This window comes from Hippichthys cyanospilos, chromosome 17 (assembly GCF_059441005.1).
Source record: "Hippichthys cyanospilos isolate Australia breed blue-spotted pipefish chromosome 17, RoL_Hcya_1.0, whole genome shotgun sequence".
Lineage (NCBI taxonomy): Eukaryota > Metazoa > Chordata > Actinopteri > Syngnathiformes > Syngnathidae > Hippichthys > Hippichthys cyanospilos.
In genome coordinates, this window is record NC_142385.1 from 12,433,456 (window position 1) to 12,448,979 (window position 15,524).

Sequence of the window (15,524 nt, forward strand, 5' to 3'; positions counted from 1 at the left end):
CTGAAGTAACAAAAGATGTAGAAGATGTAGATGAGAAGACATCTGATGTATCGAATTGTCTCTATGAGAGCTACTGACCAGGCATGAATCGGTATAAATTGGTTTGATGATGCTTTGTTTCTTGGGGTTTCTTGGAATGTAATGAACTTGAATGGTTTGAAATTTACATTTTACGTTTCACTACATATGACTAAATATAAAAAGCGTTAGAGCCATACCATAAAGAATCTAAACTAATAATCCCACTTGAAAATGTATTGTCTCAGTCATATCATGCTGCATCCATCAAGATCCGTACCAAGTTGTCTTTTATTAGAGATACAGGCCCTTAGCAAAACAGCTTTGTGAAATTTTTTAGTCAGGTCACTTAAAATATTTAGCCATCAGTAAAGCATTATTGTTTTGTCAATAATTAATTTAAATTTTTGCCCCCCTGCTTGTCAGCTAAAAATGAAGTCTCGGATTCACAGGTAACGACCAATCACAGCTCAACTTGTGAACATCACATGACCAACAAGTGAGCTGTGATTGGTCGTAGCACCGGTGATGTCATTATTAATACACAGCAAATGGAAACAATTGTTTTTAAACGTATTACTTATGCATGGAAAAAAATAGCGATCAAATTAATCCAAGACAATTTTAACTTTTTACCGCTGGCTTAATATTTAGACTATCCCCTTTAATGTGGACTTGTTCATTTTTTTTTTTAAATAGCTTTCCCATCCTGAACAGGCAGGTGGGATTTTGACTGCACTGCATCACACCGATAACCAATTCATTATATTACTTAGCCTTATTATTACAAATTGTTCCCACTCTGATGGTGTCTTTTTAAAACAAATGAATTACTGCAATAAATGTCATTAAGGTGGTACAGGTGTACCTAATTTAGCGTCCTGTGACTGCTGCATCCATATACTGTGCGCAGCACACTTTTGTGTCTTTTCTTCACTACGCCCATAATTCCAACAGCAATATGCAATTCAATCATAAGGTCTTTTGATCAGCTTCAATGATCCAGCCTTTTTTTTTTTTTTTCCTCCCAAAAGCCGTATTAAATAACTCCGTGTCTTCGGACATTCTCCGTGCTGAATTGATCCAAATTTCAAGCGAGGGGTGGGGCGAGGGCAGGCGCTGGTGACAGCGGCGCTCGGCTTGCGAGGATGAAATAAAAAACCGCAGCGGTAGCGGCAGAGGGGCAGGATGTGAATCAATGTAATTGTTGCCGTGGCGTCTTCGCGTAGCACTGCAGCTCTCGGGGCCTGAATTTTATATGCCGCCGCATCGCCGCGCTGCTCCACGCCCACGTGCGCACACACACACGCGCGCTCACACACATAGATGCTGCCATGTTGTAAGCATGACGCGCGTAGAACCTCCCCTGGCTTCACAAACCTAATTGCCTCCCTTTCCTCCACCACCATCCAATTAGGCTCCTTGCTAACATTAACACGCGTCTCCCTTTGTTCTCGTCAAGTCCGTCTTTCACCCATCTTCCTCGTTGGCCTCTCTCTTGTCTTTCTGTAAAAGGGGGATTGAGGCTAATCCACTTATGCTAAATGTATCTCGTCAAGCACTAAGACCCCACAGATTCCATAGGCGCCTCCTCTTTTGCCCTCTTGTCGTCTGATGGCATTTGCGTGGCTACGTGTGCGTGAAGTAATAGCAATATTGCATGCATCTGCGAGTTTATGTTGTGACAGTTATTGTTCCTAGCCCTGATGTCCAGCGGCGGCCATCTTGGGACGGACGTTAAAATACAATGTCAATTTTTTCAAATTTTTTTCCGCAAGAATCCAATTTTCTTTTTTTTTTCTCCCAAAATCATCTTTCCCCATTTAAAAGAATGGAAATGCTTTTAATCTGTCCCAATCCTTTCCTAAAACATAACATTCTAAATATGTATACTAGCAGCTTCAATTAATAAAGTATTTGTCCTTCTTTTATCCATGGTATGGCCACTAAAAGCTGAAAGAAGAATCAAACAAGTCTCACAAGTATTTAAAGGGACCCATTAAGCTTAAGTGATCATTGTCCTTTTTGCAGAGGATAAAGAATATATGCCTGAGTGTTAAAACAGCACTGCATTCATGCCGCTCATTAGCCTGGCTGGTGTGTTGCATTGTGTTTTTTAGCATTAAGCTAAGTGGACTTCCCGAAGGTAAAGCTTTGTGGTTGTTTTAAATACACCGTGTAATACTCTTAATTTGTTTTGTTTCACACTAAACTTTAACTGGGAGTGGCTTTTAACAGCTTGAATACTTTTTTTTTAATGTTCACCTTCTTGTTACGGCTACTTGTTGTGTAGCAAGTTGCGCTATCGTTACTGCCAGCAAACAGCACTAGCTAATTAAATGTTTACTTGAAAGTCAAAGTAAAAAGTTGCCTAAATGACAGCTTTTATTTTAAAACTTGTCTTGCCACTCCTATCTCAAGGCACCAGCGGGTAAAGTTACCCCTCCCACTCGTTTTAAGCAAATTCAAATTTGCAAAAACTTTTTTCGAATGTGTTCTCACTCTTGCTTGCACAGTCCTCCAAATAGGGGGACAAGTGTGCTTGCTTCAAGCTGTTTAATCATCACTTCGTTGAAGTGTAGTGTAAAACTGACAAAGTGAATAAAATGGCACGTGTTTCAACAGAAACGTTTAACTAGACCATTCAGCTTCATGCTGAAACAATGCGAAGCCATGAACAGACTAAAACATAGCATGAAAAAGTTGTAATATAAAGAGAAAATTGAATGTGTAGTTATTTTGTTATCATTGTTTTGGTTCCTAATGCTGAACGCTACACCCAGTAGTTAACTGATTTATGCTGGCAGATGTTTGACCCCAGAACAGAAATATTTAGTTCCCACTTTTTATGTCAAACTCGGTTGTGGTTGACCTTGGAGGTTTCACCCCATTATTATTTTACTTATTTATTAAATGTATTGGCCCTTATTCGATGATCCCGGCGTACCAAATATTGTGTCTGGTGAGGGTAGTTTGGAAAGGGCAGCTCATTACTTCGTCGCAATGGGACAACATCAAGGTGAAGCGGGACTCAAGGAGACGCACAATAGAGAGAAGTGTAGAGAAACACACACACACAATCACATAGCAGTGCAGTGTGTGCGGCTGCAGTGACATGCACCTACACGCAATATGGCAAACACAACATGTACGAGTTTCCCCTTGGCAGTCTCTGCATTAGATTTGCCTGGTAGTGTTTTTTTTTTTGTTTTTTGCCTGATAGGGTGAGTGTGACCTCACGCGTGGCCTGGTGGGTAAGTCTTTCAAAGCTCTGGTAAACACTGCAGTAATCTGAGGAGAAGGGAGGGAGGGGAGGAAAGGGGGGTCAGGCAGCGAGGCAAACGGAAGCGATGGAAACAAGAAAGGAAGTGCCGTTGAGGACCCAAGATATTTTTCTCTCTACTTCTCTGTGAGAGCTTCCTGACTAAAGGCATTCAGGAGGTAGCTTCGCATGGGGGGGTTCTTTATATGTAATATGCAATTTCACAATCCAGCAGAACTTGTCGACATTTCAACGATTTAAGCTATTTGATTTGCTTCAAGTGCATGACAGGTGTTCGCTCTGCACCCACTGGAGGCAAATCGTTAAAATATCGCAAGGATGTAGTCATTATAACACTAGAATAACATGTACCAGAATTGAGTTATACTACGCGAGGGAAGGTTATAAGATAACGCTTGTGGAAAAAGAAACAGACGAAAGTTTTCGCCATTCGTGGACATAGTCGTGATTCAGCAAAAGTTAAATCATCTGTGTGGGGGAGAATTTAAAGTAAAAAAAAAAAAAAAGATTTTAAAAAGGCATAGTTGTAATACAGTATTACCAGAAAATACTTTTATTACAAGAATGTTAAACGCCCTAAATTTGCCATTATGCCAATTATAAAGTGCTAATTTTATGATATGCATCCATCCATCCATTCTGTTTACCAATTATGCTCCCAAGGATCACGGGCATGCTGTCACGACACGTCGTCGTTTTTTCCCCAAAGTTGTAATATTACACAAATGAACTCAGAATATTACACAAATACAGTAAAACAATTTGTCATTGGGTCTATATATTGCAGAAAAAAAAACATTTTACCACCAGTGTCTTATTTGATGAAAAAAAAATGGGGACAAGTAATTATACAGAAATATTCACAATATTTCATCAATTTTCATCATCTTGTCGTTAACAGTTTCAGACTATAACAAAGTATAACGTTATCATAAAATAGTGCCCTTATAAAATGTGTTCTCTTTTCCTCTTATCAATTTACTTCCCGCTAACACTTTGTGACGCAACTTTTGCCTAAAAGTAGATCATTGGCGCCTCTGATTGTCCGTGATGTAAGATGGCCGCAGGGCCCACCCCCTGGCAACGCAGATGGCCAATTAGAGAGCAGCAGGAAGTGCCAGTGTAATTACCCACCATCCCTCTCTTTTCCCCATCTCCTACCAACACACACACACAAACACACACATCAACAAATGGGGGAGATTGAATGAATTAGTGAGTGGTGCAGTGACACTGCACCATGCGGGGCACACACACACACACACACACACACACACACACACACACACACACACACAGGGGAGCATGTGCTCCTCTTGTAGCAAATGGACGCCGCGTGTAATCCTCCCTCCTTCTCGCTGTCTGTCTCGGTGTCCTGCGTCAGCGGCGTAATTAGGCGGCGCTTCGGGTCTCTCCCTCCATCTCTGGAAATCTACACCTTGCAAGGAGGAAGGCAAAAAAAAAAAAAGATTAAGAGAGAGAGCGCTCCGAAATAAGTCTGCGGCTTTAAAAGATCGACGTAGCAACAGGTCGGACAAAGTGAAACAAAGAAGCTACATCACAACTGGGAGGTTGTGTGTGGAGATGGAGCAGTGGGGTGGTGTTTTTTTTTTTTTTCCTCTCTCCTCCATCATATTGCTTTTAATGTGCTGTTTTAAACCCGCTGTTGCCTCGCAGCCGGTCCAGGTGATCGGCCAAAATGTCAGCAGCGAAGAAATGAATGCAAATATTTGCACGCGGAAGCCTTGGAGCGTGCATTTAGCCGCAGTGTAGGACATGAACACGCCTAAACTGACTCATACCGGATTCAGTTACCCCTCGTCACCTTTGACCCGTAGCCACATGCTGGTGCCGTTTTAATACTTCACGGACAGTGAGTACTCGCTCGGGACCAAGCCTTAATGCAATTTGCCTAAAGTCTTGTGGAATGGATGCCCCAAGAAGAAGATAGAAGAAGATGATAACCCAAGAACCCATAATATTGTGTTCTTCAACAAAATAGACATTGAAAATACTCTCATCTTTTACTTGGAAGTTTTTCAAGCTTTTTCTGTTCCTTAACATTTAGTTGAATATTGCTTGGTTTTACCAAAACATGGCTTTCTGACCAAGAAGCGGAGAAACATGTCAAGTCAAGAAGATCAATGCTCGTTCACTTGCTCCCAACTCTCACTGCAGATCAAAGTCAAGTGTGAACACCATGGTTCATTAGGATCCATGTTTAACCTCATTTGTCAATCGTTCATTGCCACTGAAAACAGGAAGGGTGCAGAGGTGATCCTGATGCATTCTTAACTCTCATTAATGTCTGGTACTATCCAAACTTAATTCTCTGCTACTCTAGACTGATTAGATTCAATGTCTAGACTTAACTTTTTATTGATTTAATTTGAGCTTTATTGGGCAAAAAACTGAATCCAAACTTTTGAACTTAATCCCAAATGACTCTAATGCCCAATGCTAGGTCCTCCTGCGCTAATGTAACCTGTTTGAAGGAGAAGCGTGTTTGGAAGGGAGCCTAAGGCGTTACAGAGCACTAATATCTGCAAGGTTCTGGGCTAGGTTCTACAAAAAATGAGTGAATGGAGATTTGCGAATCAGCCACCATGTACTATATTTTTGTTGAAACAAAACAATACAGGATTCCATGAAATCCATAGGTTTGTGTGTGTGTGTGTGTGTGTGTGTGTGTGTGTGTGTGTGTGTGTATGCTTTGCCATCTGAAAATGCTAACACAGCAATAATCTACATGAGGACGTTACACACTCATTAATTTCCACTTAGCGTTAAATTACCTTAAATGGACGCGCACATGCAAACCTCTGCTTCAGTGAACTTTTTCTCAAAATAATATGGGCTCATCAGCTGCATGATTGCATTATTAGTTAGTTGCAGTTTTTGCCTTTGTGCATGTGAATCATGTCACCAGATTTTTTTTAATTCTGAGGTCATCAATGGATGAATTCCCAGATGTTTGTTTCAGCATTTATTTCTTATTTTTCATGGAAGATTTTTCATTATTGTATGAAATTCTCCAATTTGTGCTTTGTTATATATCTTTTTATTTTGTTCATCATAATTTTGTGTTACCCTAATGTGCATATTCCAACAGTATTTTGTTTTCCTTTTTTATTGTCTTTTTAAATCTGGATTTTTTTTCCATTTTTATTTTTTAATCTATTGTTTATACATCTAATTTTTGTATCATTTAATGGATTCTAAGCATGTGTTGTATAGACTTTTTTTTGGCAATGAATTCATCATTTGTTTGAATTGATATCTATTTTTAATTTAGTTGCTTAATTTAAAAAAAATCTATTTAAAAAAAGCATTGTTTCTGTTTAATAAAGTTCTGCATTAACCATAAATCCAACATTGATTCCGTGAATTAAAACCCTCCGTTTTATCCCTCCTCAGACCACCAGAAGCTGGAACGTGAGGCTCGCATCTGCCGGCTGCTCAAACACCCCAACATCGGTGAGTTTGCGCCAGTGACACTGCCAAGTAGGCAGAATAGATACCTCGCATCTAATGGAGACACCAAAAGGCCAAGGAAGGAGGAAATGACTAAATCAATGACACCTTTCTCATCACGCTTGTCGCTCACTTCCATGTCCCACTTTTTTTTTGTTTTTGCCCTCCTTTCCCGTTTACGCTCGCTCAATGGATTTTCACTTTCTCTCAGTTTTGACACATTTTGGCACGGGCTGTGTTGAAAGTTTGGACAAAAGAGGGCACAAGAAAGAGACAGATGGAGAGACGCGAGCGAGGAGAAGGAGACAGATGGAGGAAGGAGCGAGAAGATGGAGGAGGAGAAGAAATGAGCAGTCACTCTAGTTTCTCGCCTCAGGCCCAGCCATCCTACTTGGCCATATTATACAAATGATTTTTTTTTTTTTTTTTTTTTACATAACGATGAGCCTCGACATACTGACACGAGGCCTCTACTGTCTCAGGCTGGCTGGCTGTCTCGATGCCTTCATGACACTTGAGTGCTGTATAGTTCACACCATTTCAGTTGGTGTTGTGGTGATAGTGGGGTCAGCTACGTAGATGCATGATGTCATGGCAAAACAGTGAACGAAAAGGAAGGTGACACGGTTAACAATTGCGGACGCTATTGAATTGCAGTCCCTTATTATGGAAGGACCGGAACATGTTTTGTGTTTTGACCATAACTTGGCGCAACGGCCTTCAAATGAAATCTCCTGAAAGTTATTTTTCATTTTTATTTGTTTTTACTTATCCTTTGTTCAATAGAAAAAGCAAAGGACAATGAAATTTTAAAAAAGCGTTATGTGTAAATAGGTATGTTGCTTGGAAAGATTATCCTGAAATTAAAACACATAAACAAATTGTTTCTTTAAATCAACATTTAAAATGTTAAACCATTGAACAAGAAAATTAGCTGTCAAATTGCAATTCCACAAGTAAATTTAAAATGCTCTCACTGCATTTTGTCATCTCAAGTTGTACATACAGTGTGAGACAGAAATTTGTGGTTTTGAAGAACATATCTCAGTTCAAATATTTCAAATGTCAATAAATCGCCGATTTGCCGAAGTATCGCGGTGTTGCTGCAACTGGCTGCGTTTGTGTTCAAACAGGCTCTATTATTTCCATAAAGTGGCAAATATTTTTATTATTTTAACTTCAATTGAAAATACGAATGTCAAATGCCTCAAAATTACATTTTGCATTTCAACCAAAATATTTTTTATATGATTTAAAAAAATAAATGAAAAAAAGTTACTCTCAAACTAATTTATTCATCTTACAGTGTTTCCCTTTTCAAACGTTTTTGGAAGGTGCCCGTGGGGAGGTTACAATACGCTCGGCTACAAATACCTGTCTGTTATCAAAAGGAGAACTTTCCATCCAACTTTTTCTCTGGATTTCATCTGGGAATGTTTTTGTACCTATCGTTGTGGCTAGTTGTTACTCTGTCATGAGCCTGACTCATCCACACATGGTCCTGGGGTCCCTTTGAGGGAAAAATGCCCGGTTTTATCATGCGTTGTCAGGATGCAGCCTCCCATCATCATGACAGTGTGTCTGGAATTGGAACAAAATGGTGGTTAGTTAGCCATTTACCCGCTAGCGGTGCTGTCATATTAACAAAAATACTCATAGAAAAAAAAAACCTTTGTAAAAGCCACTTTCATTTGAGGAGTGCTACCATCACAAGACGTAAAATAGTCCATGCATCCTTTTCATCAAGTAGAAGAAGGTTTTGTTCGTGCTGAGTCAAAATCCAGACTCGAACCCTACTGAGAATATTCGACCTGCTCAAGAGGAGACTTGAATGGATTAATTTTTTTTGTGCTTTTCCTAATTCTCGATTCGAGGTTGTTTTGACCTCAGCAAGTTACTGACAAATGCTAAAAGTGTGTATAAATGATCTGTCCTTTTGAAGCGCACTAATCCACAAGTGTGAACATATAGTTTCCCTCCATGTGTCTTTCAGTGCGACTGCATGACAGCATTTCAGAGGAGGGCTTTCATTACCTCGTCTTTGACCTGTGAGTATATTGTGAATACACACACGCACGCACACACGTTGACATTTTGTCCATGTGCGTGACTGCGGCTTGTTTGTGTATGCTAAGCACGCGCTCTCCCTGCTAACCCCCCCCCCCCCAGGGTAACAGGAGGGGAGCTTTTCGAAGACATCGTAGCCAGAGAGTACTACAGCGAGGCCGACGCCAGGTACGCGCTTCATCAATGGCGTCATTTATATTTCATGCCCGCCTCTCTTTTATAGGCCTTGTAAATTCAACGCTGGCGTTCATGATGACAAATGAGGCGTTTCCGAGGTCGGCGTGGAGCCCCCCGCTTGCACGTGGTTGCCGCCTCGAATAAATTTTTCCACGTTTTCCTTCCATTTTGCTTGACGTATAACTCGCGTCTTCCTCCTCAAGTTTCTTCTGGCGCAGTCTGGGTGGCGCGCAGCTTAGAGAGTTGGCTGGACAGCCGGATTAGCGCTCTTTTCGTCTTCTTGCGCACGAGGCGGGTGTTTAAGAGACAGCGAAAGCCCCTCTCGCACTCTCTTACATTCGAATTAGGCCTCAGCCGCTCTTCTCCAGCGACCTTGCCGACGCTAACCTTTTGCAGAGTGAGTGACACAAACATGAGCCCGGAGCAAGGGGACTCGCCAAGGCCTGACACTGCACACGGCGTAGGACATTCATAATAAGGCGGTAGGGGCTGCAGGCCGGAGGGAACTTTTTTTTTTTTCTCTCTCTTTCCGAGTACAAAGGCCAGCGCGCTCACGAGCCGAGTGCGAAAACGCGGAATAGCGGCAGCTTGCGTGGACGCCCCCGTTATTAAGATGGCTTCCCACACGCGTTCCTGGAGTATCGATTGTTTAAACTGCAAGCGCCTGTGTTATGTCTCTGAGGGAGAACGCCTTGTTTGCTAAAGGCTCGTTATGCAACTTAGTGCAGAGTGCACTCTTTCTTCTTGTGTTTGGACATGATTTCATGCGCATTACCGCCGCCCTTAATGTAGTGGTCCATTATGGTGCATCCGCACCACAGTTGTGAATGCAGGATTCCTGTTGTTTTAATTTCTTTAATAATTACGGATAGCAAACAAATCCGATGTCATGCAAATGTGATATAAGCATTTTTTTTAATAGCATCTGACATGTCTGTCTTTGCCTTTTTTTGCCCCCTCCCCACACAGTCATTGCATTAGTCAGATCTTGGAGAGTGTCAATCATATCCACCAGCATGATATTGTGCACAGAGACCTCAAGGTGAGTAGCTGCCCGTTTCCGTGACAACCGCACTCTCACACACGCACGCACACACACCTCTGCTCGTGGCCATGGCAACACACAGATGGCTCCATCGCTTGCTTTCTATGGCTTGCCTTTTTTTTTTTTTTGGGTCCTGCTTTTTTCTTCTTCTTCCCTCTCGCATCCGCTGGTTCATCCTCCATATTTGTTCTCACACATGATGAGTCATGACCACGTGACCAGCATTTGTGTGTGTGTGTGTGTCACCTATGGCAAGGAAAAAACAAGGACACACACACTGACGTGGGTGGCGGAGATATAGATGAACCCCTGAAGTTGCCACGACAACTCGTGTGACATCACGCCACCCGCGGAGCGAGCGGGGAGGAGTGGCCTATCTGGCGCCGATTGACTTAAACCACTCCTTTTGCCGTCAACCCACTTTGAGAAGATGATGACTACGTGGCCTCAAAGAAGGATAGTAATGATAATAATTAGAATTTCAAAAAACAAAAAAAATCTTCCCCTTGTTAGAGCGCAACGCTATTATCTCAATGCGCTCTGCTTGTCTGATTTGTTGGCCTTTTATCCTGAGTGGGCTTTTACCGCAGGCCCTTTATGCCCTCCTGCCCAAACAACGGCCATTTAGAGCGCCGCCACACTCGCCGCCTCTCGCTAAGTACACTTTCCATTTAGCATGCCGTCTGCGGCGCTGCCTAAATAACTCCCCCGTGGTTTCTATGGCGACGGGCTCACGTCCATATAAGGTGCTGCCGTTGCTGCTGTGGAGATTCTCAACCCACCCGTCCGTTCTCGGCTTGTGCCCACCCCTTTTCTTTCCCCTGCCATGGGTGCGCGCTCTCGCACCTTTACCGCCCCCTCCACGCACACGTATATAAGAATCACATTGAACACATCAAATATTTCTGAGAAATGGCTTCAGCAGAGAGTGGCTGTCACTCGCTGTCTCTCACAGTTTTGATCTTCTGTCCTGCATTCTGCTTCACCATGTGTGTGTGTGTCTGTGTTCCCCAGCCTGAGAACCTGTTGTTGGCCAGTAAGATGAAGGGAGCTGCAGTGAAGCTGGCAGATTTCGGCCTGGCTATTGAGGTGCAGGGAGACCAGCAGGCTTGGTTCGGTGAGAATCGCAAACGCAGACGTCGATCATTTTTTTTTTTACATTTCAAAACATATACTGTTTTATTTATTTTTCTTCGCCAACTCGCAGACTATTCCACTTTTCTTAAGGAGAGCAAAAATATGCAAGTGAACATATATATATCCCAAACAATCAAGCATAGATGTGCATGAAAAGACATTTTCCATAATTGTGTTTGTATAAGAAATAAATTAAATTTGAATTTAAATAAAATTTGATCCGTTAAGGAATGTTTATTGAACATTTTAGTAAAGTTTTAGTTTCTGAAATAAAATTCAAAATAGAGGTCATCATAGATTCATCAACAACTAATTATTTACCACATTAATACATATTTTGGAACATTGCTCGTTGCATAGAGACCCAAAATTGTCAATGTTCAAAATTGTATCTACTCTGCAGAAAATATTCTCAATTTTTTTTTTTTTTTGTCCTCTGTGAAAGCAGACTTATTAAAAATTAACTGAGTAGTAGTAAACATTTATTTTGTTTCTGGAAAACAATTATCAATAATTTTATTCAATTTCTGACAAAACAGAACAAAGTTGCAATAATCATGAAAATCCTGAAAAAATATGGTGCATTTTCTGCGCTGAAAAAAAGTTAAAATAAAGGGATGAACATCAAAACATTTTTGTATCTGAGTCATCTACTGATAATATAAATTAAATAGTTTACTGGTTCATTCGATACGTATTTTTGTTGTGATTAGATTCTCAAACTTGTGATTAGTTTTTCACACTTTTGTATATCCTGAGCAAAATTTACCCAAGAACATTATTGCTGTTCCTGAGGAAAAAAAAAAAAAACATATTTCCAACTTTATTTATTTACTTGTGAAAATATTTTCTTTTATTTGACTCGCCCTATCTTTGAGTTATGTGGATTTTTCAAAATTAATATGTAGAGCAAAAGGCAAACAAGGACCCATTGAATGAGACCCATTTCATCAGAACTAAAGGAAATTGGAGTGAATGTTTGTTTCTTCGCATGCGCACACACCAATTCTAGTTCACGCTTAGTTCACTGTCTTGGCGCGAGGCCGAGCTGCCAGCATTTGGCTGACTTTTAAGCACAGGCCAGATGATTAACGGCCGTTCGCTTGTGACTCCACACCGTCATAATCTGGCCTTGCATTAGATTCCGGGAGGGTCAGCTGGATCCGAATCCCCCACTGCCCCAGACCCAACCCTCCTCACATAAGTGCAGTAAAATAGCCTTGATGAGCAATAAAAATTTATTGGCTGATTGTGGTCTCTGGCTTTCTTTTTTTTTTTTTTAAATTCCCCTTTCGGGCAGGCTTTGCGGGCACGCCTGGCTATCTATCCCCGGAAGTCCTTCGGAAGGACCCCTACGGCAAGCCTGTGGACATATGGGCTTGTGGTGAGCTGTTCTCCATGACTAATAGCTTTTAATTTTGCAGTGACAAGATGCTTTGGTCGCTCGATTAATGCTAATCGGGACAGCGTGATAGCATCACTAGCCAAACCCAATAATATGTGCACGTTTACTGAGTGACTTATGCTAGCAGTAAATGTATTGCATGAGAATTTCACCTCTCAAATCTATTCCCTTTTAATGCCCCCAATTCATTGGGGATTTGCCACTTTTAGTTACCGCAATAGATTTTGGTGTAAATGACTAATTTATTACGCAGCACTCTCAGGGTCTTATTGATCAAGTGTCTCTAATGAAATTGCGGTATTGCATATAAATAACTGCTTTTATGTTTTTTTTGTCAGGTGTTATTCTCTATATATTGTTAGTTGGATATCCTCCGTTCTGGGATGAGGATCAGCACAAGCTCTATCAGCAGATCAAAGCTGGAGCCTACGATGTAAGTGTCTATCTGTGTGTGTGTGTGTGTAATGGAGAGGAATTGCATGGGTGCAGTGCAGGGCTTTGCTAAGCACTTTTTGAATGTTTGATAGTGTCCAATTGAGAACTGGTCCAAAGCTATTGATCCAATCAGGCTCTCTGACGCATTGCAGAGATGTGTGCGTATGGGTGGGTGATTGGTCAGTGTTTGTGGTTTCAAAAAAAAAAAAAAGATACATTCCCCAAAACACATGCACATTTACGTTTGGATTTTCAGTATAACCCCACTTCATGGTGCTTCATAATTTGCACCCCTGCTGAAATATTTTTTAGTTCATTTTAATTTAAATGCTCTCACATGTGGGAAAGGGGAGCCACAATATCCATTCACTTTTGACTCATGCAGACTTGTTGCTGAAATCATCTCACCTGGACCCGCCTCTTAAAGGCACCTGCTTGAAGCTGCAAACAAGAACTACAATGTTTTGCATGGGTTCATTATAGTTTTGCGGTGTTTTTTTGTGTGTTCTAGTACATGCTTGTGGGATTTTCATTTATGGTTGTTGGCTCTGGAACTTTTGTCTTTCATTGTACTCATAACCTATAAGCCATTAGTGAGCACATGTGCGATTCCTTACAGTTTCCCTCCCCTGAGTGGGACACAGTGACCCCCGAAGCCAAGAACCTGATCAACCAGATGTTGACCATCAACCCGGCCAAGAGAATCACTGCCGAGCAGGCTCTCAAGCACCCGTGGGTCTGCGTAAGTCACTCCAAAAGACCAAAGTCATTGAGGAAAAAAAAAAAAAGCCTCAATGAGAACACAACCCACATCTTGCTATTTAAAGACATTTTTTTTAACAGCCTTGTCGGATGTGTAAATGTGTGAAATTTCTTGTCCTCCCCACCCACCCTGCAGCACCGCTCCACAGTGGCATCCATGATGCACAGACAGGAAACTGTTGAGTGTCTCCGCAAATTCAACGCTCGCCGAAAACTCAAGGTACCAAGTGAAACTTTACTTCCTATGTTTTGCATTCCTTGTGAGGCTTTATTAGGTATGGGTAACATGTAGTATCGTAGTGTAACACAATCATAATACTTTCCTGTACTCTTGTAGGATAGTCATGTAGCTGTACTTTAAATTGTTGATTGTATTTCAGGCATATTTCACTTAATTTTCTGAGGAAAAAAAATAGTCAGATACAGGACTCATAACTGTTATTGTTGGTACAAAATAAAATCCGAAAGTATTGTAATTTGAATAATCGCCTGAACTGTGGCACACAAGGCAAAATAATAGTCATGCTTGTATTAGTGTGGTAGGACTTTTGTCGTCACAGATAGTGAATGAGTTAAAATGGCGAATAGATAATCAAAGTCTGCGTTTTTATAATGAGTTTTTGTGTGTATACATACTGCACACATTTTAACTTTTTCAAAATCTTGTTTAGAAATGACCTTCCCCATATGTCCGTTTTAAAAAATTAAATCTTGCTCTTGAACGCAAACATTTTTGCATCCCTGGTTCAGACCCAGTCGCACCTCACTTTATGAGCTTTTTCAACTGTGTTCTTGTTTTAATTCACAGAGTTTTGAAATTCAACTTTGCCACAGTGGCAGCTTACAACTCCAATGTGTCTTGAAACATTTCGCGCAAAGCCGTGTGATTCTTTTATCACGGGAGCGTTAGAAATGAGATATCACGAGCCTCTGAAAGTCGTTTTTAGAAACAACTCAGGAAGGTAAGAAAGAGAAGAATCACCTGCTTTCTTTTCTTTTCTTCCTTTGCTTCTGTGCCCTCCTCCTCATCTTCCTCCTCCCGTAGGGAGCCATCCTCACCACCATGCTGGTGTCCAGAAACTTCTCAGGTGGGTGTGCCCTTTGCCCTCCGCTTCCCACGCAGCACACGCAGAACAAAAGAGAGTTAGAGTTGGAATCTTATGCATCTCCCCCTCCCTCCCTACTTACCACACACACACTCACACTTTTAAACATCAACGTAGAAACAAGTAGAACCGACTTCAGCATAAGTGTGATAACAGATATATAGTGATATTGACTGTATGTGAACGTCACTTGTCTTTATCGATGCTAATACGTTTCTCCCTTTGTATGTCTGTCTGTGTGTGAGTGAGCGAGTGAGTGTGTGTGTCCCTCTTCTCTGCTGCCTGTGGAGCATTTGCATGTTTGCAAGATAGCCTAGACATTTTTTTTTTTTGTCTGAATACATTGGGGCAAGTGTGTTTCCGTAAAAACAAGTTTAGGGTTTGTATCTGATCCTGCTGCTGAGAGTGAATTGTTTTTTTGGACCTTGTTCCCAGGTTTTTGATTGAGTTTATTTTGTTTGTTCCATGGGTTACAATTTCGATCCCAGTCCTAGGAATCCACGGGGTGTACATCTTTATTTATTTATTTTTTTGCTTTCAGTCCACTTCCTTCAAGTGCTGGCAATATTGTTGGGCTTGAATCCGCACGCCCCGTGGCTTCCTAGGCCCTCCGAG

At 41.3% G+C, this 15,524-nt stretch overlaps 1 protein-coding gene and 1 long non-coding RNA gene across 23 annotated transcripts in view; one reads left to right on the forward strand and one right to left on the reverse strand.

Annotated features, from left to right (window-relative positions):
- The window catches only part of LOC148409722 (calcium/calmodulin-dependent protein kinase type II subunit gamma), a 37,086-nt gene that overhangs the window by 6,053 nt on the left and 15,509 nt on the right, over positions 1-15,524 (forward strand). For all 22 annotated transcript variants that reach the window (XM_088439311.1, XM_088439308.1, XM_088439319.1 and 19 more), the window contains exons 3-12: positions 6,719-6,778; positions 8,769-8,823; positions 8,945-9,010; positions 9,989-10,061; positions 11,079-11,181; positions 12,502-12,585; positions 12,945-13,039; positions 13,661-13,783; positions 13,940-14,023; positions 14,849-14,891. In XM_088439311.1, coding sequence (XP_088295437.1) covers positions 6,719-6,778; positions 8,769-8,823; positions 8,945-9,010; positions 9,989-10,061; positions 11,079-11,181; positions 12,502-12,585; positions 12,945-13,039; positions 13,661-13,783; positions 13,940-14,023; positions 14,849-14,891 — 786 coding nt within the window. The remainder of the gene's footprint in view (positions 1-6,718; positions 6,779-8,768; positions 8,824-8,944; positions 9,011-9,988; positions 10,062-11,078; positions 11,182-12,501; positions 12,586-12,944; positions 13,040-13,660; positions 13,784-13,939; positions 14,024-14,848; positions 14,892-15,524) is intronic.
- On the reverse strand, positions 4,517-14,908 carry LOC148409723 (uncharacterized). Its single transcript, XR_015868423.1, has 3 exons — positions 14,786-14,908; positions 8,221-8,356; positions 4,517-4,739 (listed from the first exon to the last, which is right to left on the reverse strand). It is a non-coding gene; the product is annotated as an uncharacterized LOC148409723 (long non-coding RNA).